At 40.7% G+C, this 26,305-nt stretch overlaps 1 protein-coding gene across 1 annotated transcript in view; it reads left to right on the top strand.

The window, feature by feature from the left end:
• Window positions 1-2,770: 2,770 nt before the first annotated feature.
• Window positions 2,771-26,305, top strand: part of SLC39A8 (solute carrier family 39 member 8) — a 73,117-nt gene continuing 49,582 nt past the window's right edge. Inside the window, exon 1 of the mRNA XM_060095052.1 lies at window positions 2,771-3,004. Within this exon, the coding sequence (XP_059951035.1) occupies window positions 2,786-3,004 (219 nt within the window). The 5' untranslated portion in view covers window positions 2,771-2,785. The remainder of the gene's footprint in view (window positions 3,005-26,305) is intronic.

Here is a 26,305-nt window from a genome sequence, read left to right as displayed (position 1 = left end):
GTTTCTACATCCTGGCCAGTGTTCTTGGCACTCTCCCTTCATTATGATCATTTAAAATTAGTTGACCTTTAAGGCAAATTTCTGAGAAAAATTAGTTTTTACATTACACCTTATGTTTTTAATTGAAAGTCCTTTTCTTCAGTAATGATATTGCTGGTAGTAGAATGCTATATTTTTTGGGCCCTAAAACATTATCTAAGTAGTAGTTTGGTGATTATATCTCACTAGAGTAGGAGAAATTAGCCTCACCAATTTGGTAGTTAGTAACTTGTAATTTTCTGAATACTCTCTTTTAATTGCATGCTTACATTATGTTAACTGTTTTTGGTAAAGATGCCAAGCAAGAAGATTATTATTTATTTTACCATTTATCATCTTGTGGGGTTGATGGACTGGCAAAATGTATATATATAGACACAAATGGCTGATAAATAAAATTTTATTTTGAAAATCCACAATATAAAATTTGTATTATTTGAAACCCATTTACATTTGTGGAAAGTCCAACATCTTATCAATCTTGCGGTTCAACCTGGGAAAGAATAGCTTGTTGGGTGTAGGTGAACCATCTAGAGCGTTCATTGATTTCCAAGATCACCTTGAGTTGCTGGGGTCAAAGGAAAAATAGGCAACAAACTATATTTAAGGATCCAAGAAAAATCTTGAAGTGTCCCCATCAGTTGTGTAACTTAAGAGCTTAAGTGTGACATGAACTTATTTCTGGCCCTTGGGTGAAATATTTGCCCTTTTTGCACCAGTGTAATTCTGTAAATTAGTATCAACGAATACACAGATTTTATAGTTGGAAAGGACACACCATCAAGTTTCTTTCGTTGATCTCCCTCCAAGGCAGGAATCCTACATACCCCTGAGTTTGAATCACTTTCAGTCATGGGGAAATCACTCCCTCCCAAAGAAGTTGTGCCTTATTTTCTGCAGAAACTTTCCTCTTGGTAAGTTTACCCTGTTACTGCTGCCTTCTACCCTCTGTAGTTAGAACACAGTTAAAGCCTCTCCATATGACAGCCCTGCAGTTATGTCCCCCTGGATGTTCATCCTTCTGGAATTTTCTCTCCCTATCTCTTTCTTCCATCATCTAAGTTCCTCATGGAAATGAGATTCTTTCCTCTGCCCTTTGTCTGGACTAAGTGCCTCTTTTAAAATGTGCTATTTTAGGAGGCTCTGCCCTCACCCCATGACAGACAAGAACAACGCTTTGAGTTCCTTTTATTGTCCTTAGCCATGTAACAGTGATTCGTGGTTTCACTTTATTTCTGGACAGTTGTAGCCACTAGACACAACCTTTGCCCTCAAACACCGCATTCACTTTGCGCAAGCTTGTTGACCTCACACCTAAGTCAGCTTTTCTTGAACCCTCATCTGAACAAACAAACATTCATTCTGATCTGCGGATATCCCTTGCGGCGTCAGGAAGGGCCGGCTTGAGCAGTGCCGGCTCGGAGAGCTCGCCACCACCGCTCCAGATTTGGTTTCCTTTTTCTCCTGATGTTAAGTTAGACAAAAAACCAATTCCTGCTAATCTCTTAGACAATGCAAAGGGTTCCAGACTCTATTCCAGGAAGTTGGTTTCAACAAGCTAACAAAGAGACCAGCGAGACCAGAAAGGAGGCTAGGAATACGGACCAGGAGGTGGCGTTCAGGTAACCCTCAGGGGGGACAGCGGGGAGCCGGCTCTGCCGAGGGTGGGAGTGCGCCACGGCAGCCAGGAGGGAAGGCCAGCGGCTGTGCGCCCCGGCGTGGACGCGCGCGGGAGTTCAGGCTGGGGAATGTGTCACCACGTGCTGCAGGGAGGCGGGGACAGGGCCCACTCCTCCAGTTATCAGTAAAGAGCGCAGGGCAGGATCTCGGAGTTGCCTGGGATAGTGTTGAGAGAGAGGGGAGAGAGAGAGGGAGAGAGGGAGAGAGAGGCAGAGAGAGAGAGAGAGAGAGAGAGAGAGAGAGAGAGAGAGAGAGAGAGAGAGGAGAGAGAGAGAGAGAGAGAGAGAGAGAGAGAGAGAGAGAGAGAGAGAGAGAGAGAGAGAGAGTCACGTGGACATAAACAGACAGACGGAGAAACAAACAGACGAGGTGAGAGCTTAGCAGGCTAGTTAACCTACTAGCTGGCGATTGCAGAGAAGAGATCTGGGAGAGGGCGGGTCCCGTTTAGACGCTCAAACCCCAGGACACCGGAGGGGCCATTTCCTGCAGCTTCCTGGGGGCTGCACGTCTCACCCCTTCTAAGTTTGCTGTGAGGGAATTAAGCAGAAATAAAGAAGAGGAGGTGGGGTTCTGCAGCCCATGTGCTTTTAGTTCTTCCTAAGAAGTGGCGCGGTGTAGGGCTTTCTATCCGGAAAGGGCATGTGTCATCACAACGCACGCTAATCCTGGGACGTTTGCAAACCCGGCTCCGGGGCAGTTGGCCCCACGCCCGGCCGGGCGTTCGAGGGCTCCGGCCTCGCAGTGCTCCCGGGGCCGGCCGGCGGTAGCCGGGTGGCCTTTATCTCTGTCCCCCTTTGTCCTCTTTATCTCAGGCTCTCCAGGAGGCCCGGGGGCCCGCTCTGTCTATCGCTCCCCACCCCCGGCGGCACCGCCACTTCAATGCCCGGCAGGTCGCGGGCTGCTGCTCTTTCGAAGGCGGCGGAGGACCAAGGGCGCCCCGCGCCACCGCTGACTCGGACCGGCGCCGACGCCTGACCCGCGCCCTTGGGCACCGACGCGGGGGCGCCCGGCGCTTCCCTGTGCACTCCAGTCCGTTTCGGGCCTGCGAGGGGCAGCCGCGGCCAGGATGGCCCCGGGCCGGGCGGTGGCTGGGCTCTTGCTCCTGGCGGCCGCCGGCCTCGGAGGGGAGGCGGCGGGGCCCGCGCTCGCCTTCAGCGAGGATGTGCTGAGCGTGTTCGGCGCGAACCTGAGCCTGTCGGCGGCGCAGCTCGGGCGCTTGTTGGAGCAGCTGGGAGCCGCCCCTGTGGAGGGCGACCCCGAGCCCGGGCAGCTGCACTTCAACCAGGTAGGGCGCGGGCCCGGCCGCTCTTCCCCGCCGGGGTGTCCGGAGACGTCCATTTGCCCAGGAACGCTGTTTAATGGGGGAAAGTGCTGGAGAAAGAATTTCGTTACGTTTCTCCAGTGTGAGGCGGGTCCTGCTTTTCACTAGACCTGGCTTTCTGGCCGGGGTTAAAGTGCTGGCGGTGACGAGGGAGCCAGAAATTGCAGTTTTACGCCCGATGAACTGAGTCTTCAGACGCTTGTGGTTGTAAGATTTTATGCAAAAGTTTATGAAGTAGATGAGAGCGGGAAGCATCTTAGGAGATGCGTTTAAGATAGGAATGGCGTCCTGAAGTCTTCCCGGCAGAGACACTGGCTCACAGGCCACCCTCGTTAACAGTAGCTCGGTGGGTAACGACTGCTGTCGAGATGTAATGTAGTTCTGTCTTTCCGGTGTACGTTATCCGAGGCATTTGGGGCTGAAGGGCCTACTATATAGAGATAGGGAGGCCGAGGTGGGGGGGACCCTGAGACCAAGATCAAGCATTCAGTCGGTGGGTCGAACTGGGTTTAAAGCCATAGTTTTTAGTCATCTGTCAGGTCAAGGGTTTGATTCGAATGTTCATTCATTCATTCAAAAACGAACAAACAAACCTATCTTAGGACATATTCACAGTATTATACAGGCATTTGGTAATTCCTAAAATTTAAGGGTCACCATGAGTTACCTAGGAGCAATTAAGACCATACCTGCTGGTAAACTTCAAAAAGGATGATATTATAGATTCTTCGTTATTTCCGTCATAAATATTCTATGATTATTTCTTAAAATTGTGAAGTAAGCGAAGTGTGCTTTGGGCATCCTCCCCCAAACTTCTCTCTACTTTTAAAAACTCTGTTTACTCAGTGCTTTGATTTTTTTTTCCTTCTGCTCTGGTTCCAGTGACAACTGATGATGAATGGCAGTGTTCAGTATTTTCCGTATTGTTTGTCACTTCTGCGTGATATTAGTTTGTGTTACAAAAGGTTTTTGTGGTCCAAGATGCTTGGGAAATGTTGCATACTATACTCCACTCTTGGAAATCTAGCATTTCCCGATGTATTTGACCGTAGATTATAGTTAGGGAAACTTTAATCAGATAAATTCCTTGCTAATAACATTATAGTTTGGCTTTTTTTTTTTTTTTTTTTTTGCGGTACGCGGGCCTCTCACTGTTGTGGCCTCTCCGGTTGCGGAGCACAGGCTCCGGACGCGCAGGCTCAGCGGGCATGGCTCACGGGCCCAGCCGCTCCGCGGCATGTGGGATCTTCCCGGACCGGGGCACGAACCCGCATCCCCTGCATCGGCAGGCGGACTCTCAACCACTGCGCCACCAGGGAAGCCCTGGCATATTTCTTTTTGTTAGAAATATCTTACCTCATTTAAAACATGCAGTGTTCAAGAAGTATAAGGCTCTGATGCCATGAGGGATCAAAGTGACCTCCCTTTGATCTAGAAGGGTTTTGTGGTCCTCTTATGCATGTTCCTTAGTAAACATCTATAGATCGAGTTCTGGCATGGCATTACAGTTGGTTCAATGTCTAAGAAATGACACATTGGAAAAACTGAAATGACCCCATGTTATACTGATATTTTAGAAAATAAAGCAAACAACTTCCTAAGTATTTTCTGTCTAGTTGCAGTCTCTTCAAGTGGGGGAAACAGCTGACCTGACTAAAGCATTTCTAGGTAGGAGTAGGGGCGGTCAAATGCTTAGAAAGAAGCTTGAGGACTTGACTTGCAGCTGCGTATCTGTAGCCCACACATTGTTTTGACTTAAATTATCTCCTTATCTTGCAATGTCTGGAGGTGCTGATGAATTATAAAGGGACAAAAGACCTCTGAGCCACGCAATGTCTGGAGGTGTCGATGACTTATAAAGGAACAAAAGACCGCTGAGCCACGCCTTGGCAAAGACACCGGAAAATATACCTAAATAATTTAGGAAAATTGCTTAAGTTTATTAGCAGTATGAGTCCCAGTTTATGAGTAAGTAGGACACCTCAATAGGTAAATTATAAGTATGTTGACACCTTGTTTCTCATTCTTCTGTTTGCATATTTAACTACCCTGATTATGGCCTCTGTGGGCATCAAAAAGAGATGGGAAGAAGCCCATAGTTACTTTGGAAATAAAGGGAAGCCGTGGAAAACTTATCACTTAATCAGACCTAGCGAACATCTGTTGGATGTTCTAAAAAGTCCTAATGAAAACACCAATCATCAGTTAAATGATGTCGAATGAAATGCCATTCCAGAAGAATCTATTAATTTGCTGACATTTATGTCTGCTCCAGTAGGAAGTCATCCAGTTTGGAGGAAAATTTAGGGCTGTTAATATCTCCATACCTTAAAGAATGCAATTTTAGTTTCCTTACCTGCAGCAAAGTAGAATAATAATATGTGTGAAAAGCTTGATTTTCTGACTTTGAAGAAGGTTGAAAAGATAGAATTAATTTCTTTGGGCCAGGGATTTATTGAATCTTCTATGAGGTCTGTTTACAGAAGACATCGTTCCTTTGGATGAGGGCTTAGGTCAGCTTTTCCCATGTAATAGGACTACTGTACTAAAAATTTAGACAATTTTGGAAGGTCTTCTAATATTTTTTTCAGTGTCCTTAAGTACTATTAAAAGAACTTGTTGCTTTGGGATATCAAAGTGACCTGAGTTCAAACTGGAAACAATAGAATAATTGAGTTTACTGTTTTGCTTCTTATGGTTTCTGAGGGTACAAAGAACAGGTAGAAGAAGCAACCCAAACAAGTGAGAGGAGGGAGTTCTTTTATCTAAAGGGGTCTGTGGGGCCCATGACTGAGTGGAAGTCTGCTCTATCTCAGGGAGTTTCTAAAATACAAAGGGAAGCCCCAGCTGAGTGAATACCCTGGGTGATTAATTTAGGGGATTTAAGAATGGGCTCAGTGCCACCTTTTGTTTGTTCAGATGTTCCTTTCTCATTCTCCAAGTGGTCTTTTCTCTTCATTTCTCCTTCAGAACACCTCACCTCTAAATTATCACACTAAGCTGCAGGAAATGCCTCCATTTAAATAACTCAGTCTCCTGAGGAGGCTTAGTGGGGGTGATGGAGATGTGGGTGTGGGTGTGGCAGGTTGGCATGCGAGGCAACCTTTGTTTCCCACCATCACTCAACCTTAGACTTTTGCTTCTCTCTCCTTAACTTTATTTTTTCATTTGATACCTATCCTGCAGCGCATCTTCTTTTTTTCTTTCAGAGGTTGCCTGAACCTTGCTTTTACATCCCTTTCAATTCACCTTCAATCTTCCTAAAGCAATACTTGGAGTATGCCTCTCTTTTTTCAGATCTCCGCCATGAACTGTCTCTTGGCTGGTGAGGTCTAAATCTGAAGCCTGGCATTTAAGGCTCTGCACCGCAAGGTTGACCCTGAGACGTTAACCTGCCTGCCCAGACCTAGCACTCACTAAATTAAATTATTCATTCTTCTATGAAAGAAATCACTTATACTTCTACTCAACCACTTTTCTACCTCATTATCTTCCTTGCACCCTTCCTGTTTCCAACTGCAATGTCCTTTTTTTCCTTGAATTGCCCTATCAAAATCTTAAATTTGAAAAAACCCAGCTAAACTCCATAAAACCTTTCTGGGGCATCACAACCACCACTGATTTGCTGTCTTTTTGAATTCTTGAAATTTTTTATTATGCTAACGACATGTGATTTTTATTTTATTATGCTAACGACATGTGATTCATGTGTTCAACAAATATTTCAAATAACTACGATACTCTGATTAGAGTGGCCCCTTAAAAGTACAAATCTAATCATATTGCTCATTTTATTAAAACAACTAAATGCCTTCAAGATAAACTTTAAACACTTTAATGTGGCTTAAGCCTTTTTATGATCTGGTTCCTGTATATTTCTCAAGCTTTATTCTTTGCTGTTATTCCAGTCTTCATGGACTGCCGGTAGTTCCTGGTTTGCCATATATGTGTGCTTATGTTTTAGGTATCAGTTTAGACATTACTTCTTCCAAGAAGCCTTTCTTAGCCTGCTCAGGGGTTTAGTAGGAGCCCCTTTTTATATGACCCTATACTAATTGGTGCCTGTGAAATCATAACATATTATATATTGCAATTATAATATGGACATAATTTTATACGTATTATAAATTTCTGTTTATATGGCTTCTTCTCAACCCCAACACACACACCCATATGATTTTGAACAGATTGAAGGGACTGATCTGACTCATCTCTCTAGGGGCTAGTGTAGTGCCTGGTATATAACATGTATTCATTATATATATTTTTGAATGAATGAGTGAAGATGGTTTAATATGAGTAAGGCAATTTGAGCCCTCACATGACTTTACAGTTAATAGGTAGACGTATGACCTGTGCACACGTAACTATAATACACGATAGAACGATATGTCTGATTAAAGAATTTCAGAGAAAGTGGAATGGAATCAGACTTGTGTTTTTGGAAAATTCACCTGCATGAGAGTGTGGAATGTGTCAGAGTGGGTCGAGACAGGAGCTGAGGAGGAAACTGCAGTGGTTTGTAGGAGATGTAATGATTGCTTGATCCTGGAGGCCGTCAGGAGGTACATAAAAGCTCTGCCTTCTTCTGGAAGAGCAGCCGTGGCTGAAGAGTAGGCAACAGCCCCAAAGGTAGATATTTTCTACTTCAGTCTTTTGCCTGTAGCAGTCAGTCATTTAACTATTGTTAGATCTTTCCTTTCATTAGTTTATGGCCCAAGGATGCCAGAGGCAGCGGCAGTGAGGTAACTCTTGGCTTATTTCAATGGATGGCCAGGCTAGCGGTCTATAGCAAACAGAAGTTTGTGTGGTCATTACATACATGTTGTATGCATAGCTTGTTGTTGCTTAGTGTACTTTTTCTTGGGCTGGGGGTTAATGGTGCATTAGATGAGGGAGGTTCTGGGAAGCACTGATCATGGATGGAGGAGAGAGAGAGCATCTCTCTCCTTCTTCTTTTTTTTTTTTTTTCCTTTATATTCTGAGAAATGGGCGGGTAAATCTTCTGGGAATGCCTTCCAACCTGCTTGTTCAGGTGAGAACCTGACAGGAAGGGCTGGACCGAAGGGCCAGGTTGTGCTTAGGTCTCCGGTGGCTTTTCCTTCAAGACAATGGATCTATTTTGATATATTTTATCACTCACATTTAAGTTGACTGTGTACAGTGTGATCATTGTTTCCAAAAGGTTTTAGGAAAATGAGAGACACTCCTAATTCATTTGACTGTGATGTCAGAGCTTAGTTTGCTTTCGTGCCAGGGGTGATTGGGATCCATATGAGCAAATACCCTTCATTCTTTCCGTCTCTAACTCCCAAACTTGCATCTTTACCCACTACCCTAGGAGTCACATGGACCCTTTTGTACATAACATAAATAATTATATCTAGGATTTATTGGTTTTTTCCTGTGCGACATAACTCTTAACCACTTTATCTGTATTAACGCATTTCAAAATCACAACAATCCTGTGATGCAGATACCATTATTAACTTAATTTTACACATGAGAAATATGTGATGCTGAGAGATTCAGTACTTGACCAAAATCACACAGTAAGTGGTAAAACCTCAGGCAATCCTAAATCCTATAGTGGATTTTTTGAATTATAGTTTAGACAATCATACTCTCCCTAGCCAGGGCAACTGTTAATCTCAGATTTTGATCTATGGGTAGATGTTACAAATCATCAATCGCTTTTGTAGCTCCATTGCTTAGTCATGTTAAGCGAACAGTATTAAGACTACAGAAACTACAATGACGATAACAGGTCCTTGTCCTCAGAGAGCTTATAATCTAATTAAGAAATAAGGTGGAAACTTGTGAAAAGTATGCAAGGCAAAACTGCAGTAGTTAAGTAATCACTGAAAGAAATATTGCAAGACGTATCACTAGGCTGTGTGCGATTAATTGCCAAACAAATACTTTTGGGAGCCATGTTCTGTGGGAGGCTTCTGGGAAACACCTTGTGGAGGAGTTACAAGTCAGTCAATTCTCATTCTGGAGGATTCTGCTTGTTTGTTTTAGTTTTTAAAATACTTACTGGATGAACATCTGCTTGTGCCAAATGTGTCTGTGCTATTAATCACAAGATGGATTTTCTTGTGGGTTACATGAATTCTCTTTTATAGAATGAAAATTTCTTTAATTCTTTCTTATATAATGAATTTTTCTTGGAGAAAATATTTTGGCAACAATAGTTTTCCTAATTCTGAGTTTCACAAGTTTTCCTGGAGAAAGGCATATTAATCAGCTTCTTCTTTCTTCTATGGATAGACTGCAGGTAATGGGAGAAACACCCATGTCTAGTGTTAAATTTTTCAGTCCTGTTCTCACTTTTACTCTAGAAGAATTCTGCCAATGAATTCACTCTCTCTTCAGGCAGTTTAGAATGTAAGTCCTCCTTTTTTTAAAAAAAAATTGTGCCATCTTCTCTCTGGCAGATAATCTGGCAGATAATCCTTTTTTTTTTTTTTTTACGTGTTTTTTCTTTTTTAATTGACGTATATTTGATGTGCAGTATTATATAAGTTACAGGTGTACAATACAGTGATTCACAACTTTTAAAGATTATACTCCATTTATAGTTATTATAGAATATTGACTGTATTTCCTGTGCTGTACAATACATCCTTGTGACTTATTTTATACATAATAGTTTGTTCCTCTTAATCCTGTAAGTCCTCCTTTTTCATGCCTGTGAAGCAGCTGCATTGCTGACTGCACTACACTGGAGAAAGAGGACTGTGCATCAGTGCTAGGGAATGAGTTGAAGCAAGGAGGGAAGAGTAGGTGAGCAGATTACTTTAACAGAATTACTAACCCTCACAGAGGTACTAACTAACAGAATTACTAACTCTTAGAATCTCATTGCTGCTAGATGGGAGTTGAGCTCTCACACAGTTACCAGGAGAGGGAGTGATAAACTTTTCCCCTTAATTGAGATAGATCTTTATTTCTCTCTAGAGATATTCAAAGTAGAGTAGCTGGGTGGGAGATTTTCAGCTTCTATGCTTTCCATGGTTCACACCATCTCTCTGTTTCCAGGTGATGCCCACACTGGGAGATGTTGATGGTCAGGGACTTCATTTCCCCATCATAAAAACCCATTGCTTCTCAACTATGACTGCAGTTTAAGAGTTTTTTCTTTAAATTCAATATACACTTGAAACCTCTATGTTAAATTTCTTTTGGTGGTAGTAGAGGTCGGGGGAGGAAAATAGGAATATAAATAGGCATGGAAAACAGGCCTAAAGTTGAGAAGGAATGGCATTCCTCAGGGAAAAGAAAAGCAACTCCATAATGAGGGTAGCCTGATGTGATTGGTAACAAGAGTTTGCCAGCTATTTGGATTCAGAGTGGCATGTCCTCAAGGGACTGTCCATATTACTAAGTGCACACAGTTAATATGAAGATCATTTACAATGCAATTTATTAAAAAAAAAGAATGTTACTAAACTCTAGACAACCTAAGAAACTTGTAGTTTTCAGAGAGTGTTCCCATTTCCAGCTTCAGATGATGGTAGGATTCCTGTTTGTAATTGAAACTAATTAATTTATTCTCAAACTATTCCCAGTTGTCTGTTTCAGGAGCCAAATGGGTTTGCCGAGCCTTGAGGTTTATTTTATAAAGAAATGAAACTATCACTGAATTACCTTTGTGATGATGGGATGTGGGAACATAGAAAATCTTCAGAATGGAGCCTTGTTTAATTTGGTTTCTGTCTCCTTCCAAAGGTCCTCTGTTGTTTTTCTTGGCCTGAAGGTTAAGGAGAACAAAAACAAAAATCTGTGAATCTAGATCAAAGGTGTTAACCTGAAAAGTAGTATTATGCCTTTGAAGTCCAAATATTTAATACCTTGACTTTTTTTATACTTAACTAAATAGTTAGAGAAATAAAAAAACCAAGTGAGCATTGATAAGGCTTCTAAGACTTTAGTTCTGTTTTAGTTCTATTTTTGAACGTATTCAAAAATAATACACTTGTCATCGGTATATTCAATGGGCTTCTTAGGTCTCTAACTGTAGTAGGAATACAACATAATGGTTAACAAATTGTCCTTGGGGTTTAAACAGACCTGGGCTGAAATTCTAATCACTTATTAGCTGGGAATCACAGGCAAATGACTTATTAATCTCTTTAATCCTCAGTTTTCACATCTGTGAATTGAAAAAATGAACCTTACTCATAGGATGGTTGTGAATGAAAATATAAGAACAATACTAATAATTACTGAGTATCGCTGTATTTTAGGCACTTCTATATTTACTACTATGTGTATTACATGTAGTAACTCAAACAAATAATCTGTTTTTTCCCATTACCTGTATTACTTAAAAAAATAAATAACACAAAAGACAATGCATGTAAAATACTTAGCATCATGCCTGGCTCAAACTATATGCTCAGTGCATAGTTATTATATTATAATACTGTATTAGTTGATATAGCCTAACAATAGCTTAACTACCCTTAACAAAATTGTCGTTCACTGGAGGCCTGAGCACCTTAGGGTTACTCAACTTTGAGGAAAGCAGGGCTATAAAAAGACAGCAAGGATTAATGAAATAAAAAGTTCAGTGAGAAATACATCAGTCCAGTGACTGTGGTTTCAGTGTTAGTTTCAGTGGTGACTCTCATCTTGAGAAAGGCTTTTACCATTTGCCCCTTCCCTTTCATCAAACACTAGTAATAAACTCCTGAAAAATGTGAACTCCTGAAAATGTAAACCTTAGGTCCTCCCAGAGGACTTCTGAGGCTATATTTAGGAGTTGGCTTTGTTTTATTATTTTTGTCCAAATTTTACATCAATACTGAAATGTGAATGATTGGAAATCCATATTATACTTGTAGAAATTGATGTAATTGTGCTTTTAAATTTAGATTTACCTCAGGACCTCTGTAACTTCTGAGGCTATATTTAGGAGTTGGCTTTGTTTTATTATTTTTGTCCAAATTTTACATCAATACTGAAATGTGAATGATTGGAAATCCATGTTATACTTGTAGAAATTGATGTAATTGTGCTTTTAAATTTAGATTTACCTCAGGACCTCTGTATGGGTTTTGCAAGCCAAAAGAATCCAGGGTCCTCCACATTCAGCTGACCTTATTAGTTGGGAAGCAGGTAAGAGAACAGGAGCCACTTTGGTCTGCCTATGATAAGTCAGGGATGTGTCTCTTCAGGGACAGGGAAAGAGAAGTTAGTCCAAACTTCAAACGAGAGGTAAAATCAGTAAGACGATTCTGAGTTGGGTAACAGATCCTGCTTTAAATGAATATTGAACACATATGCTAGAAAACACATGGACCCTTCTGTTAGGGGATGCACCCTACTGATGATACCAGGTACTTGAGTTTGAATATCAAATCATGATGCTCTGCAGTTTTCTTTAGGAGCAGGGATCTCAGAATTCATGTATATTCTTTGGTTACTTCACCTACACATCTGTTGAGAATGTCTAGACACTGGCTCTGCCCCTAATCTTGGGATGAATGCCATTTAAGTAAATGTTCAGGTAGGACCTTCACTGCAGCAGAGGGAGCAGGTCCTATCCTAAGAGCAGTGATAGTTAACATGTATGGAGTACTTATCATGTGCCAGGCATTGTGCCCAGTACCTTCTTATATACCATCCCGTGAAGCCTCTTAATCTCACAGGGTAAGTACTCTAGGTATTTCCGTGAGGAAACCCAGTCTCAGCGAGGTTGAATACCTCCCTCAGAGTCATAGCTCAGAAGTGGCGGAGTGAGGATTCCAGTCCAGAGTGACTAGACTTCAAAACCCAGGCTCTCTCTCCATATGTTGCTCCACATATACCGAAGAATAGCATCCCACGGAGGGGCTGGTTTATTTTCCAAAAATCTTAGCACCTCATATGTCATCCAAGTGCCTCGGTGTCAGAGTAGAAGTGATGCTAGTTTCCTGAAGCCACTGGGAACAGTACAATCATTTAAAGCAGGAAGGTATTTTCTGCTGAGATTTCTTTTGTTTCAGTACCACAAGAAAAAACAATTATTTTTACAATTTTTCCTGCTGGAGGTGTCTCTGCAATGGTCAGGTCTAGCTCTAAAACAAGACTATTAATTCCTTCCCAAGCTATTTTTCAACCTTGCAATGTTATTTCCTGATCATTGACATTCGATACTCCAAACAGTGTTGGGAGAGAATCGGGACATAGCAGTTTCCCCAGAAACTGAGGCACAAAGAAGTCTTTGGCAGAAGTCACCAGGTGCCGAAATTTGACTGGGAGAACAGAGGTGCCTATTTCGAATCCTCAGTTCTTCTCCATTGTGCTGGTTTTAGGCAGGTGCTGCCTTAGCGTGGCCCCTGTGCTATGAATCCCTTGAATATCCCATGGTCTTCGTGCCTTACTTTCTTTATATAACTGGGTGGTGGACATGTATGAAGTCTATTCCATTTTCTCACCTTCCAGACACTCCTCAGCACATTGCGGTATGGCTCTGTCCCCAATGCTTCCTTAAAATGGCTCTATAGGACGTCACGCAGACCTTCTTATTGCTAAATACAATGAGAGATTCTCAGGCTTTACCTCTGTGTTAATTTTGACAGAGTTGAACACATACTGCTTGAAACACATTCTCTCTTTGCCCACAGCTGTGTCTACCTTGGTTCGGTTTTCTTACCTCTCTGGCTGCTTCTTTTCAATTTCACTGTCTTTTGCTCATTCTTTAAATATCGGTGTTCCTTGGGGTTCTACCCTAAGCACTCTTCCTTTTGATTTTGCACACTCTCTGTGCAACCTCAGTCACTCCCCTGGCTGCAGTTATCACCTGTGTGTGGGTGCTTTCTGATTAGGTTGGCTTGGTTCACATTTCTCTCCTGAGGCTTAACCATGGACATCCTGGTTGCCGATTGATGTCTAACTCTCTCCCCTCCCCAACTCAGCAGGTCTAAACCTGTCCCAGCTGGAACTCATCAACTCCATCCTTTCTGCATCAACACCTTCTGGTACAGTAAGTCCCCTACATACAAATGGGTACTGTTCCAGGAGCACGTTTGTAAGTCCAATTTGTTCGTAAGTCCAATAGTTAGCCTAGGTACCCAAGTAACACAATCGGCTATATAGTACGGTACTGTAATAGGTTTATAATACTTTTCACACAAATAATACATAAAAAAACCAACAAACACACACAAAAAAGAAAACATTTTTAATCTTACAGTACCTTGAAAAATACAGTAGTACAGTACAACAGCTGGCATCAGGGGTTGGCATCCAGTGAACAGGCAAGAAGAGTTATGACTGAAGGAGGGAGAGGAGGTGGGAGATGGTAGAGCTGAAGGATCGTCAGCAACAGGAGACAGAGGGCAAGCGGCAATGTCACTCACGCCTGACACTGAGGCCACAGGTTCTGGTTCCTTGCTGGATTCAATTCTATCTACCCTCTTGAAAAAGCGATCCGGTGATGTCTGGATAGTAGTTCTTTTTTTCTCGTCATTGATGACACAGTAGCACTGGATTGCATTTTGAACGGCTGCTGCAAACTTCGTGCACCGTTCTAAGTTTGGATCCTGTGCCTCAAAAGCTAACAGTGCCTCCTCACATAAAGAAAATCCCCTTGCCATTTCCCGTGTTGTGAATCTTTTCGGTTCTTCACTTACTTCTTCCTCTCATCTCTCTTTGTCCTTTCTCTGGGCCTCCAATTCCGGCAGGTCTTCATTAGTAAGCTCCTTGTGTTGCACAGCAGGGAGTTCAGTGTTATTAGAATAAGCAACATCTACCATCTTTTAGCCTTGCTCCACTCAATTATTTTCACTTTTGTTTCCATCGTCATTGCTTGGCGCTTCTTAGCAGTACCAGCTACATCACTGCTGCTTTTACGCTTGCTTCTGGACATCCTGGGCTTGAAATAAGGATACTGTACTACTGTGCTCTATACAGTACTGTACAGTAAAGTACACAAAAGCACAACCACTTGTAGAGGATGCACACACATGACCATGTACGCCAGACATGTGAACTAACTTATGTGATTGGACATGCGAATGCATGTTCGCATCTTTGAAAGTTCGCAACTTGAAGGATCATATGTAGAGGACTTACTGTAATCCTGTCTTGTCAGTCTCAGTGATCAGTGTCACCATCCACTCCGCTGACGAAGCTGAAAAACGGGATGTTATTCTTGAGTCCTCTCTCTCTCTACTTCCCATGTCAAACGCGCATAAGTTGTGTCACAATAGCTTGAATACTGCTTACTTAATATCTCTAAATTCCAGTGTTCTCTTTAGTGTAGGGGGGATAATTTTATCTACTTCGTGGGATTGTTGTGAGATTTAATTAGATACAGATCTTGCATTCTGTTTGGGCCTGGCGTTATGCTGCCCATGGCATTCCATGCTGCCCCATGTCCTATCTTTCACATTGCTGCCAGATTTATATCCCAAGTACATGAATCTTATCATTTCACCATCTTCAAATGGCTTCTAATTACTGTTAGAATAAAATCTAAACTTCTTGCCTGGTATTTAAGGCCCTGCAGTACCTACCCTTACCCCCCATATTTCTCCAACTTTATTTCTCCTTTTTTCTTCACATCTCATCTTAGATGTTGTTTTCTCCAGGAATCCTTGGACAATCCCATTCCTTTAGGGTAGGTTAGTTATTCTGTCTTCTTCACATTCATGGATCCTACCCTAGCACCTACCGGGCCATACTGTAATTACTTTTTTTAAAAAATCTGGACCCTGTACTAGTCTGTGATATCTATTGTGAGGTTAGGGACTGGGTTTATCTCAGTCACCTTCTTTATTCCTGTAACTAGCATAGTGTCTAGCATATAGTAGGTATTCAGGAAGTATTTGTTAAATGAATGAATAACTTCAACCTTTTACAATAAATTTTACACCAATATAACTTTTAAAATTATTTCAGTCAACCTAGATGTCTCATTTAGTTCAAAGTAAGCCAGCAATCCATTTATTTGATGCAGACACATTAATAAAAAAATAGTAGAAAAGAAATAGTATGTTAAAATTGAACCTGTGTGTCATATCAGTAGAAGGAAATAATTAAGTTCTTATTCCTTCTAATTTCTGAAATTTTTAGAGTTCTTTGGTCATAATTTAGACTCAGATTTTCTCCATAGCCTATAGCTGTAATTTTTATGGCAACTTGGAAACATTGATGTCAGTATTAGTTTATTTGTAGTATCAGGGCTCTACTGAGTTGATGCCAGGTAAGTTTTATAGAATGAGCAAGGCAACTTGTGACTAGAAAATTTGATTCTTCAGAGTTCCTAGTAAATAAGTCTCAGGTTATCAATTTGTATTTCTCCGAATTATATTCAGTCACTATGTGCTAGTTTCTTATCTTCTTTCATTCCCTGCCCTTTCCTTAATCTGTCATGTTAGTGATTGTTATAAGTTGAATGACTTACGTGTCTGAAGCTTTGCTAGGAGTTGAGGAAGATACGAAATAATACATCCTTCCTCTCTAGATGTTCATGATCTTATTAAAGAGATATCCATTTTCACGAGCAGATGGTTAATACGAGAAAGCACACAGTAAGTGCTAAACATGCAAATCCTATGGGTCGGGGAATCTGGAGAGCATAGCAATATTAAGTAGAGGCAGTGGGGGCCAAATATAGGACAGATAGAAGTTGGATACTTTGAGAGGAGGTATCTCAGAATTCTAGGTAGGGCTCATGGGGCATGCAAAGTCACAGTGAAGGTAAAATAGAAGGCATTAGAACTGCTTGGTTAAAACAGTTTAAGGATGCTTTTGGTGGAGGGCAAAAGGAGGAAGGAAGGTTGGGGACAGATAATTCTTCAGTGTTAGGTCTTTAGACTCTTGGCAGAAGGAAAGTGTTTTTTTGGTGTGTGTGTTGGGGGCCAGTTTGAGCAGAAGATTGACAATGGCAATATTTCAGTAGAAATAGTCTGGTGTGTGGGGTGAGTAAGGATAAACAAGATGAGACATGTATTGGGTAAGGTTAGTTAGAAGTTCCCAACTTGTCAGTTAAATGTAAGGACCCATCTGTCATTCTTATGCTCTAGGCCAAACCTGTTGGTCTCAGGACCCTTTTGTACTCTTAAAAATTATTGAGGACCCCAATATACTAAAGTCCATGTGGTTTATATCTATTGATATCTACCATTATAGAAATTAATGTTAAGAAAAATTTAAAATATTTGTTTAACCTATAAAAAATGACAGTAATAAGGCCATACCATGTTAACCTTGTTTTTTAAATGAAAAATAACTGTATTTACCATGACAAAAAATTAGTGAGAAGAATGGCATTGTCTTACATTTTTTCAAATCTCTAATGTCTGGCTTAGTAGAAGATAGGCGAATTCTCATATGTGCTTCTGTATTCCATCTGTTGTGACATGTTATTTAGCCTCTGGAATATCCATTGTTCACTCATGAAAGAATGAGAGTGAAAAAGGAAAATGCAGTTTTAGCATTATTATGAAAATCATTTTGACCTTGCATTTTCTCTGGCAGGGTCTTAGTAACCCCTGGGCGGGGTGGGGGTGGGGGTGGGGGGGTGGTCCCTGGACTGCACTTTGAGAACCACTGTGCCAAAGGGTTGTGATATGATTGGGTCTGTGATGGACAAGGTCATTCCACGTATGCAGAGGTTAGATGACTTTGAGGATGAGCTCACTTCTGTGGCATCTGCCCCAGCCTTGAGTTGGAGAAAGGGCAAGCCTTCCACACTTTATCTCCCAGGGGACTTAGTGGGGAGCCCTTGGTGAGAGCAAGGCCAAAAGACCTTTTGGTCTTGGCAGCAAATGGGAGGAGGCCTAGGGGACTATCTTGCTGGTGATGGAAAGCAGGGTGGCCCCAGCCCCTGGAGCCAGGTCAGGATCATGAAGTCAAAAATCCACATTATTTGTGCTCTGACACCACACCAGGCTTCTGGGGGTGAGAGAGCCTTGGAAACTGCACGTAGAAGGGGGGCAGGGCTGAGAACCTTGTCAGTAGCTGTGGTCATCAGAAAATGTTGTAAACCTCTTTTAAAGAGTGTATCACAGCTTTTAAAATTTCTTTTTCTTTAGTAAAAATTAAAAAAAATTCCAGCCTGTCTTAATTGCGTTTGGAGGAACCTGTAAAAAGATTGGAAAAGCCTCATGATTTAACTTTATTTTCTTAATTAAAATAGGAATACATGCATGTTGTCTAAAACTTTGGCAAATATAGAGAAGCAGAAAGGAAAAAACAAAAAAAATCGTCCATAATTTCACCACCAGAGGTAAACACTGTTAACATTTTGAAGCATGTTATCTCCAGATTTTTTTTTAACATCTTTATTGGAGTATAATTGCTTTACAATGGTGTGTTAGTTTCTGCTTTATAACAAAGTGAATCAGTTATCCATATACATATACCCCATATCCCCTCCCTCTTGCGTCTCCCTCCCACCCTCCCTATCCCACCCCTCTAGGTGGACACAAAGCACCGAGCTGATCTCCCTGTGCTATGTGGCTGCTTCCCACTAGCTATCTGTTTTACATTTGGTAGTGTGTATATGTCCATGCCACACTCTCACTTCGTCCCAGCTTACCCTTCCCCCTCCCTGTGTCCTCAAGTTCATTCTGTACGTCTGCATCTTTATTCCTGTTGTGCCCCTAAGTTCTTCAGAACTTTTTTTTTTTTTTTTTAGATTCCATATATATGTGTTAGCATACTGTATTTGTTTTTCTCTTTCTGACTTACTTCACTCTGCATGACAGACTCTAGGCCCATCCACCTCACTACAGATAATTCAATTTCGTTTCTTTTTATGGCTGAGTAATATTTCATTGTATATATGTGCCACATCTTCTTTATCCATTCATCTGTCGATGGACACTTAGGTTGCTTCCATGTCCTGGCTATTGTAAACAGAGCTGCAATTAAGAAAATATTTGCAAATGAAGCAACTGACAAAGGATTAATCTCTAAAATTTACAAGAAGCTCATGCAGCTCAATATGAAAAAAACAAACAACCCAATCCAAAAATGGGCAGAAGACCTAAATAGACATTTCTCCAAAGAAGACATACAGATTGCCAACAAACACATGAAAGGATGCTCAACATCACTAATGTGATGCAAATCAAAACTACAATGAGATATCACCTCACACCAGTCAGAATGGCCATCGTCAAAAAATCTACAAACAGTAAATGCTGGAGAGGGTGTGGAGAAAAGGGAACCCTCTTGCACCGTATCTTCAGATTTTATTTAACCTTATTTAGAACAGTGGTATCATTCTATACATATTGTTTTGTAATAATCTGTTTTTTCCCTTATCAGTGTATCATAAAATAAATCATTTTCTCCTTTAAATAATATATCCAGGAAAGGCTCTTTTTGTCTGCTCTTAAGGAAGAGCTTTGAGAATGTGTATAAGCACGTGTGTGTGTGCACGCCTGTGTACGTTGTGGGAGGGACTGCATCTGCACCATAGTGGCTTCAGTAAGAACTGTAAGGAAATCTGTGGGAAAAATGGAAGAACAAATCTTGGGGAAACAGAGCTGGGATCACCTGATTAGCCACCTTTTACACCTTAGAAGATCATCTTTCTAGAATGTTCTTTGCTCAAACCTTAGAAAACTCTTTTATCATGGTGAAGTAATCATGAGTAAACTTTAAAGAGGAAATTAATTGGGAAAAAGTTCAAGAGAAAGTTGGTAGAGGATGATTGAGCACATATATATGTGTTGCAAGAGCCAGGCGGTTTGGAAGCGGTATGCGAGTTCCTTGTCACTGCGGTTGGGTAGTTCCATTGTTGTGTCAGTAACAAACCTGGAAGTGATGCCCACGGTCACTCCCACTTTGCCGCTCCTGTTGCCAGAGTGGAGCATTTAAATCACCAATTCCTTGACGTTGTGTAGTCACCCCTGAAGGGGAAAGTTAATGGGACACTTCACTGGTTTCAGGGTCAGAAATGGCCTCCCAATTGTTAAACTCAAACCACCCTTTTAAACTTTAAATACTTAAATTGTTCTCTTGGGATATTTGTCCAGTTGCCATATTTGAAACATTCTTGTGTACACTTCATCTTCTTTTGCTTTTATACTTTTTTTGCTTTTATATCATTTTGTTTAGGTTACTACTATGAACTTAAACAGGTTTTGCACCTGGTTTTAAAAATTACTGTGAAGACAAGTGAGGGGTTCATTCATTCATTTACTAAGTTGTTCATTCAACAAGTATTTACTAAGCCCTGCTGTGGGCCAGGCATACAGTATTATATTGTTAGTATTATCATTTGTAAATACTAAGGTGGATATGAGCTCAAGGATTCCAGAAGTTTCCTTCCCATTACATAATGATTTTGGATCTTCATCTTTTCCTCTTCCTAATACACTCTTAACAATCTGAGACCAGTTCCTTGCCTCGTAGTTGTATGGTTATATGATGGTAGCTTAGAAGGATGAAGCAACATGTTGGCTTCTCTGCTTGAAATGCAAGAATACTGGGTTTAAAAAAGTTTGTGTGACTCAATTACTTGACAACCCAGAAAAACTGACAGGACTTGATATTTCACTCTAATTTTGATCGTCACTGAGTCTAAATGCATCAGGAGAGCTCTCTCTCCCTGCCTTGAGAGCTCAGCCACCTGTAGCAGTGGCCTTATTAGGAAGGTGAGATGCTCAGCTTCCACAGAATCACAGTCCGTGCAAAACAGAATCTGAAACCATCTCTGGGGTGACCTTTGAGTGGGATGATATTTCATTTGTGGCGTAGTGTGAAGGCCTAGGCTTAATGGGTATGGGATCAGATGGTCTTATTGCTTTGTATTATTTAGTGGATGCCATTTGACTAGACAGCCAAGTAGAGAAGACAGCCCATGTGTTGGGAAAAGGAAGAAGGGTGGAGAAGCTGATCTTTTTGTTTTCACACAGGTTCTGGACGTAACATCCCTTTGCTAGCTTTAAAAATGTCTTTTAAATAGTTACTTTATATATCAATTAGGATTCTTTCATTTCTAAGTAAAAGAAACTTAAGTGAAATTAGCTGAAGTCAAAAAGGAAATTCATTGGCTCAGGTAACTGAAGATTCCAGGGGCAGAAGCAGCTTTAGGCACAGATATCTCCAGGGGATTAGTGATGGTATTGGATACCTGCCTTTCTCTGCTTATTAGTTCACCTTCTTTCACATGGTGGAAAAGTGGCCTAAGGAGCCCATAGACTTCTAGCAATCCTAGTGGAAGAAGATTTCTTCAATAGCTCCACCAGAGAGTGAACAAGTGTGGTCCTATGTTCCCTGGTCAGCCCCAACTAAATCACATAGAGGGAGGCTCCCATCACAGGCAGGTGGTCTGTTACTGGATGATGGGGAAGGAGTCTCAGGCAGGCAAAAATGATAAGCATTCACTGGCCTTAATTATTTATGTTTTGGGCTTATCTCACTCTGTCTTATTTTCTGGCTCCCCTTCCTGCTTTTGCACAAATTATACGTGTATTCCCAAAGTCTTTCTCCTCTTTCTATACTCTCTCTCCTGATGATCTCCTCCACTCCCACTTAACTGCTATCTCCTTACAGAAGACAGCCACATCCTTCTCTCTGGCCTCTAGCTGTCTCAGAAAGCTCACTCATCATTTCCATCCGGTGTCCCACAGGCACCACTGCAACTTTAAATGTCTAAAATGAAACTTGCCACCATCCTCCGAAATGCCTTTCTTTTCCTAGGTTCTCTAATCACACCAGTAGCAATATCCTCTTTCTACTTTGCTGGAATTCTAACCTCAAAGTTAGAATTTTTTGACTATTTCCTCTGCATATTATTTCTGCTTTATATGAACTCTCATAGTTCTTTATAATTACTTTATCACTTTCTCTCTGGTTTTATAGATACTGGTGTATCTGATTTCTTTCTGCTGAAATTATTTTGGTTTCTTGATGGAAGGTATGACGACTTATTTATCTTTGTACTATTTCTTTCTTTGTTGTCACCCTCCACCTTCCACTTCTTCCATCAATGTCATACACAGAATTTTATGATGCAGTAAATACTTGTTGAATGAAGGAAAGAATTTATGTGATGTGTAGTATAATTACATGGTTATTATACTTGGTATTGTTAAAGAAAACCAGAGTCTGACAGTAAGGTAATAAAAACAGATTTTATTCAAGAACTATTGCAATAGGGGAAGAGGGACCTCAGTATAGAACTGGGCTCAGTTCTGAATACATCATGGACAAGTGGGGATGTATAGCCAAGGAACAGAGTGGGGGTCAGTGGATGGGAAATTACTAAGAGGAAACATCAGAGGTAGGGAGGGAGTTTGGTTAAATAGACCTAACAGGATTCCTGCTGAAGCCAGGGTAATCAGATATCAGGGTGAGGAATGAAGAATTTGACCAGATATTGAGGATATTAAGATAATATCAGATATTAAGCCTAGGGGATTTTCTCTAAACAGACTTGGCAGGATTCTTGCTAAAACTGGGCAGTGCCAGCCCTACAAGGATGGACGCAAGGCCGAAGTCTAGAGGACTTAGAAGAACCTGACTAAAGCTTAGTCAAGTAGATAGCCTGTGTAATTATCTACACTGTGTAATGTCAAATCTTTCCTAACTCCTTGGCATTTATTATAAGCAGATTTCCACTGTATAAAATGTTGAGGGAGGAATTTTCCCTAATCATTTAACCTTCCCCTGTCCTCACTGTTCAGGCCTTGGGCACTCATCCTGTTTGTCTCTGCTCTGGGAAGCACTGCCCTTTCTTAGACAATTGCTTTCTTTGCATCAGGTTCAACTCTGTTAAATCAAAGCGTAATAAAAACCAATATTGTTTAAAGCCAAATAGGGTGCAGTATAAAACTATTTGCATTCCACTTGCTGGTAGATAGCTATTTAATTAAACTAATTAGTTAATTAATTTTCACTCATAACTTCACTCCTTTATTTTTATTTATTTTTTAAATTAAAAGGTAGTTGATGTACAATATTATGTTAGTTTTAGGTGTCCTATGTAGTGATTTGACATTTGTAGACATTATAAAATGATCACCGTGATAAGTAGTAAACCATCTGTCCCCACACAAAGTTATTACAATATTATTGACCATGTTCCTTAAGTTGTATATTACAACTCCATGGCTAATTTATTTCATAACTGGAGGTTTGTACCTCTTAATCCCCTACACCTAATTCATGCCCCCCCCAACCCCCTTTCTGGCAACCACTGTTTGTTTTCTGAAGGTAGATCGCTAATTTAAATAAGGCAGGCCTGTCATTAATTCAGTTTTGTCACACTATTAGTAGTCCATCCTCATTCTAAACTCATAAAGCAAGGCCTATAGTTTTGTCATCTCTCTACCTTTTTGTTCTTTCTGAACAGATCATCAAGACTCTCAGCTATCTTTCAATATTGAGTATATATTCCTTGATCGCATTGTTTTTTGTTTTTCCCTAACTGTATGTAGGACAGTGTCTTTAATGATGTACAATGGGCAGTCTGGGCATCCTTAAGGATAGTGACTTTAAAACTGTTGACTGCCGTTTATAGTAAAAAATGAACTTTATATTGTGGTCCAGTATACATGTGCATGGTATGTATAAAGTGTAACTGAAGCAAAAATTTGACTAAGCAATACTTACTCCTGTTATGTGTGATACACTCTGTGGTTTCTATTATATTGCTTTTTACTTACTTACAAAATGCTCTCTGTGATGTTGTAAGTGGATTTTCTGATCCACTAATGGGTCACAGTTAGAGTCTAAAAGGAACTGCTTAACAGTCATCAAGTTTTAGGAAGTCTTAGATTGTTCATTCTGAGAAGACTTTTGCAAATCATCTATGGGCAGCATCCCTTTTCCTCCTATTTTGGAGTTGGAGGAACTTCCTTGCAGGGAAACAGTGCTGCTTTGTATTTTCACTTCTACACCTATTTATTCCTGGAATCATGCAGTGGGGCAGTCGAGCCACACGGACTCTGTAATTTTTTTTTTTTTTTTTTTTTTTTTTGGCAGCGCTGCACAGCTTGCAGGAATCTTAGTTCCCCAACCAGAGATTGAACCTGGGCCCTTGGCAGTGGAAGTGTGGAGTCCTAACCACTGGACCGCCAGGGGATGATTCCCTGGACTCTGTAATTTTTGAGCCTAGCATTTATGCTCTTGGGTGTCTTCACAGTAATGAATAAACTATACCCACTTTCTCTCCCCCAGTTGGCTATCAAGCTATTTTCTCCCTCCATTGGTTCATTATCCCTTATTCTTGGTCTTAGGGAAGTCTGTTAACAGAGCATTGAGTGTTGTCTCCTACTCTAGGGATGGCACACGGCTATCATTGTCACGAACCCAAAGGAGAGTTTAGGTTCAGTAAAGAACAGTTTTAGGCACATTCTTAGACATTACAAAAATGGTGTGTACATGTGTATTTTCTTTAAGGCAATTGAATTCTTACCTTTTGACAACTCCATACAATTTGATGTATCTGATGTTTTTCATCTTTCCTTCATAATCAATAGTGATCTTTTACCAAAACTTACACTTTTAATTTGATTGTTTCTGTTGTGAGGGGAATTATAGCACTTTATGATGAAACAGTTAACAACAACTTTTGAGTTCTTGGTACGGTTCATAGTGTATCAGTGACTTTGGGCTGCCGTAACAAAATACTGTAGCCTGGGTGGCTCAAACAAGAGAAATTTATTTTCTCACAGACTGGAGACTGCAAGTCCAAGATCAAGGTGCCAGAAGGGTTGGTGTCTGGTAAGAGCTGTCTCCTTGGATTGCAGATGGCTGCTTAAGACAAGGTGTCTCTTCTTATGAAGCCACTAATCCAGTTGGAGCAGGGCCTTGCCCTCATGACTTTATCTGACACTAATTACCTTCCAAAAGCCCCATAACCAAATATCATCACATTGGATGTTAGTGCTTCAATATATACATTTGCGGAGGACACAATCCAGTCCAGAGTACAAAGCTAAGGTCTTTGTGGGGTTTAAATATTGGCTGAAGTATACAAAGAAACGTTCTTTGCAGTTATTAAAGATAGACTTTTTTCTTTGAGTGAATGGGTATTTTTCATACTCTATAATTCTTATAACATTTATTAGCAATAGTAACACATTTAATTTCTTTTATAGTCTTCTTAATAATGCAAGTATATAGAAGAAAGTTTACAGTTAAAATATGCCCAAGAGTAAAACGGTACTTTTAAAAAGCTATTTCTGCAGAGAACTTTTTTCTAATGCAGATTCTATTCCTTATTAACAGTTAAATGAACTTCTAAACAGCCTAGCACCATTATAATATAGAAACATTGTAATATAGAAAAGCTACCCGCCATCATTGAGAATAATAGATATTATAGCAAGCAACAATTTGTTCTAAAGACATATTTTAAAACAACTTTTATGTATTGAGGTTACTATTGCAGTCCAGGATGGATGAACTTCTTAACCATGAAGTTGTAAGGGAACCAGGTGTGTTTGTCTACAAGAAACGCTATACAGAGCTACTCCAATAGCCTCCACAAAATACCTATTCAAACTGAGGAAAAACAGAGATGGGAGATTGAGGATGTAGAATTGTTTTAAAGCTCTTTGTGTGAATTGCTGTTGGTCCACTGATAATATATGTATTTTAACATTTTTATTGGAGTATAATTGCTTTACAAGGTGTGTTAGTTTCTGCTTTATAGCAAAGTGAATCAGCTATACATACACATACATCCTCATATCTCCTTCCTCTTGCGTCTCCCTCCAACCCTCCCTATCCCACCCTCCTAGGTGGTCACAGAGCACGGAGCTGATCTCCCTGTGCTATGCAGCTGCTTCCCACTAGCTATCTATTTTACATTGGTAGTGTGTATATGTCAGTGCCACTCTCTCACTTCCTCCCAGCTTACCCTTCCCCCTCCCTGTGTCCTCAAGTCCATTCTCTACATCTGCATCTTTATTCCTGTCCTGCCGCTAGGTTCTTCAGAACCTTTTTTTTTTTTTTTAGATTCCATATATATGCGTTAGCATACTGTATTTATTTTTCTCTTCCTGACTTACTTCACTCTGTATTACAGACTCTAGGTCCATCCACCTCACTACAAATAACTCAGTTTCATTCCTTTTTATGGCTGAGTAATATTCCATTGTATATATGTGCCACATCTTCTTTATCCATTCATGTGTTGATACATTTTTATAGTGACTTTTTGTAGAAGAGGTAGTGTTGGTCTTCCCGGTTGGCACAGTGGTTAAGAATCCGCCTGCCAATGCAGGGGACACGGGTTCCAGCCCTGGTCTGGGAAGATCCCACATGCTGCGGAGCAACTAAGCCTGTGCGCCACAACTATTG

The sequence above is a fragment of the Mesoplodon densirostris genome, chromosome 1, assembly GCF_025265405.1.
Source record: "Mesoplodon densirostris isolate mMesDen1 chromosome 1, mMesDen1 primary haplotype, whole genome shotgun sequence".
Classification (NCBI taxonomy): Eukaryota; Metazoa; Chordata; class Mammalia; order Artiodactyla; family Ziphiidae; genus Mesoplodon; species Mesoplodon densirostris.
The sequence above is the reverse complement of the archived record's forward strand: the minus strand, read 5'-3'. Positions and strand labels throughout refer to the sequence as shown.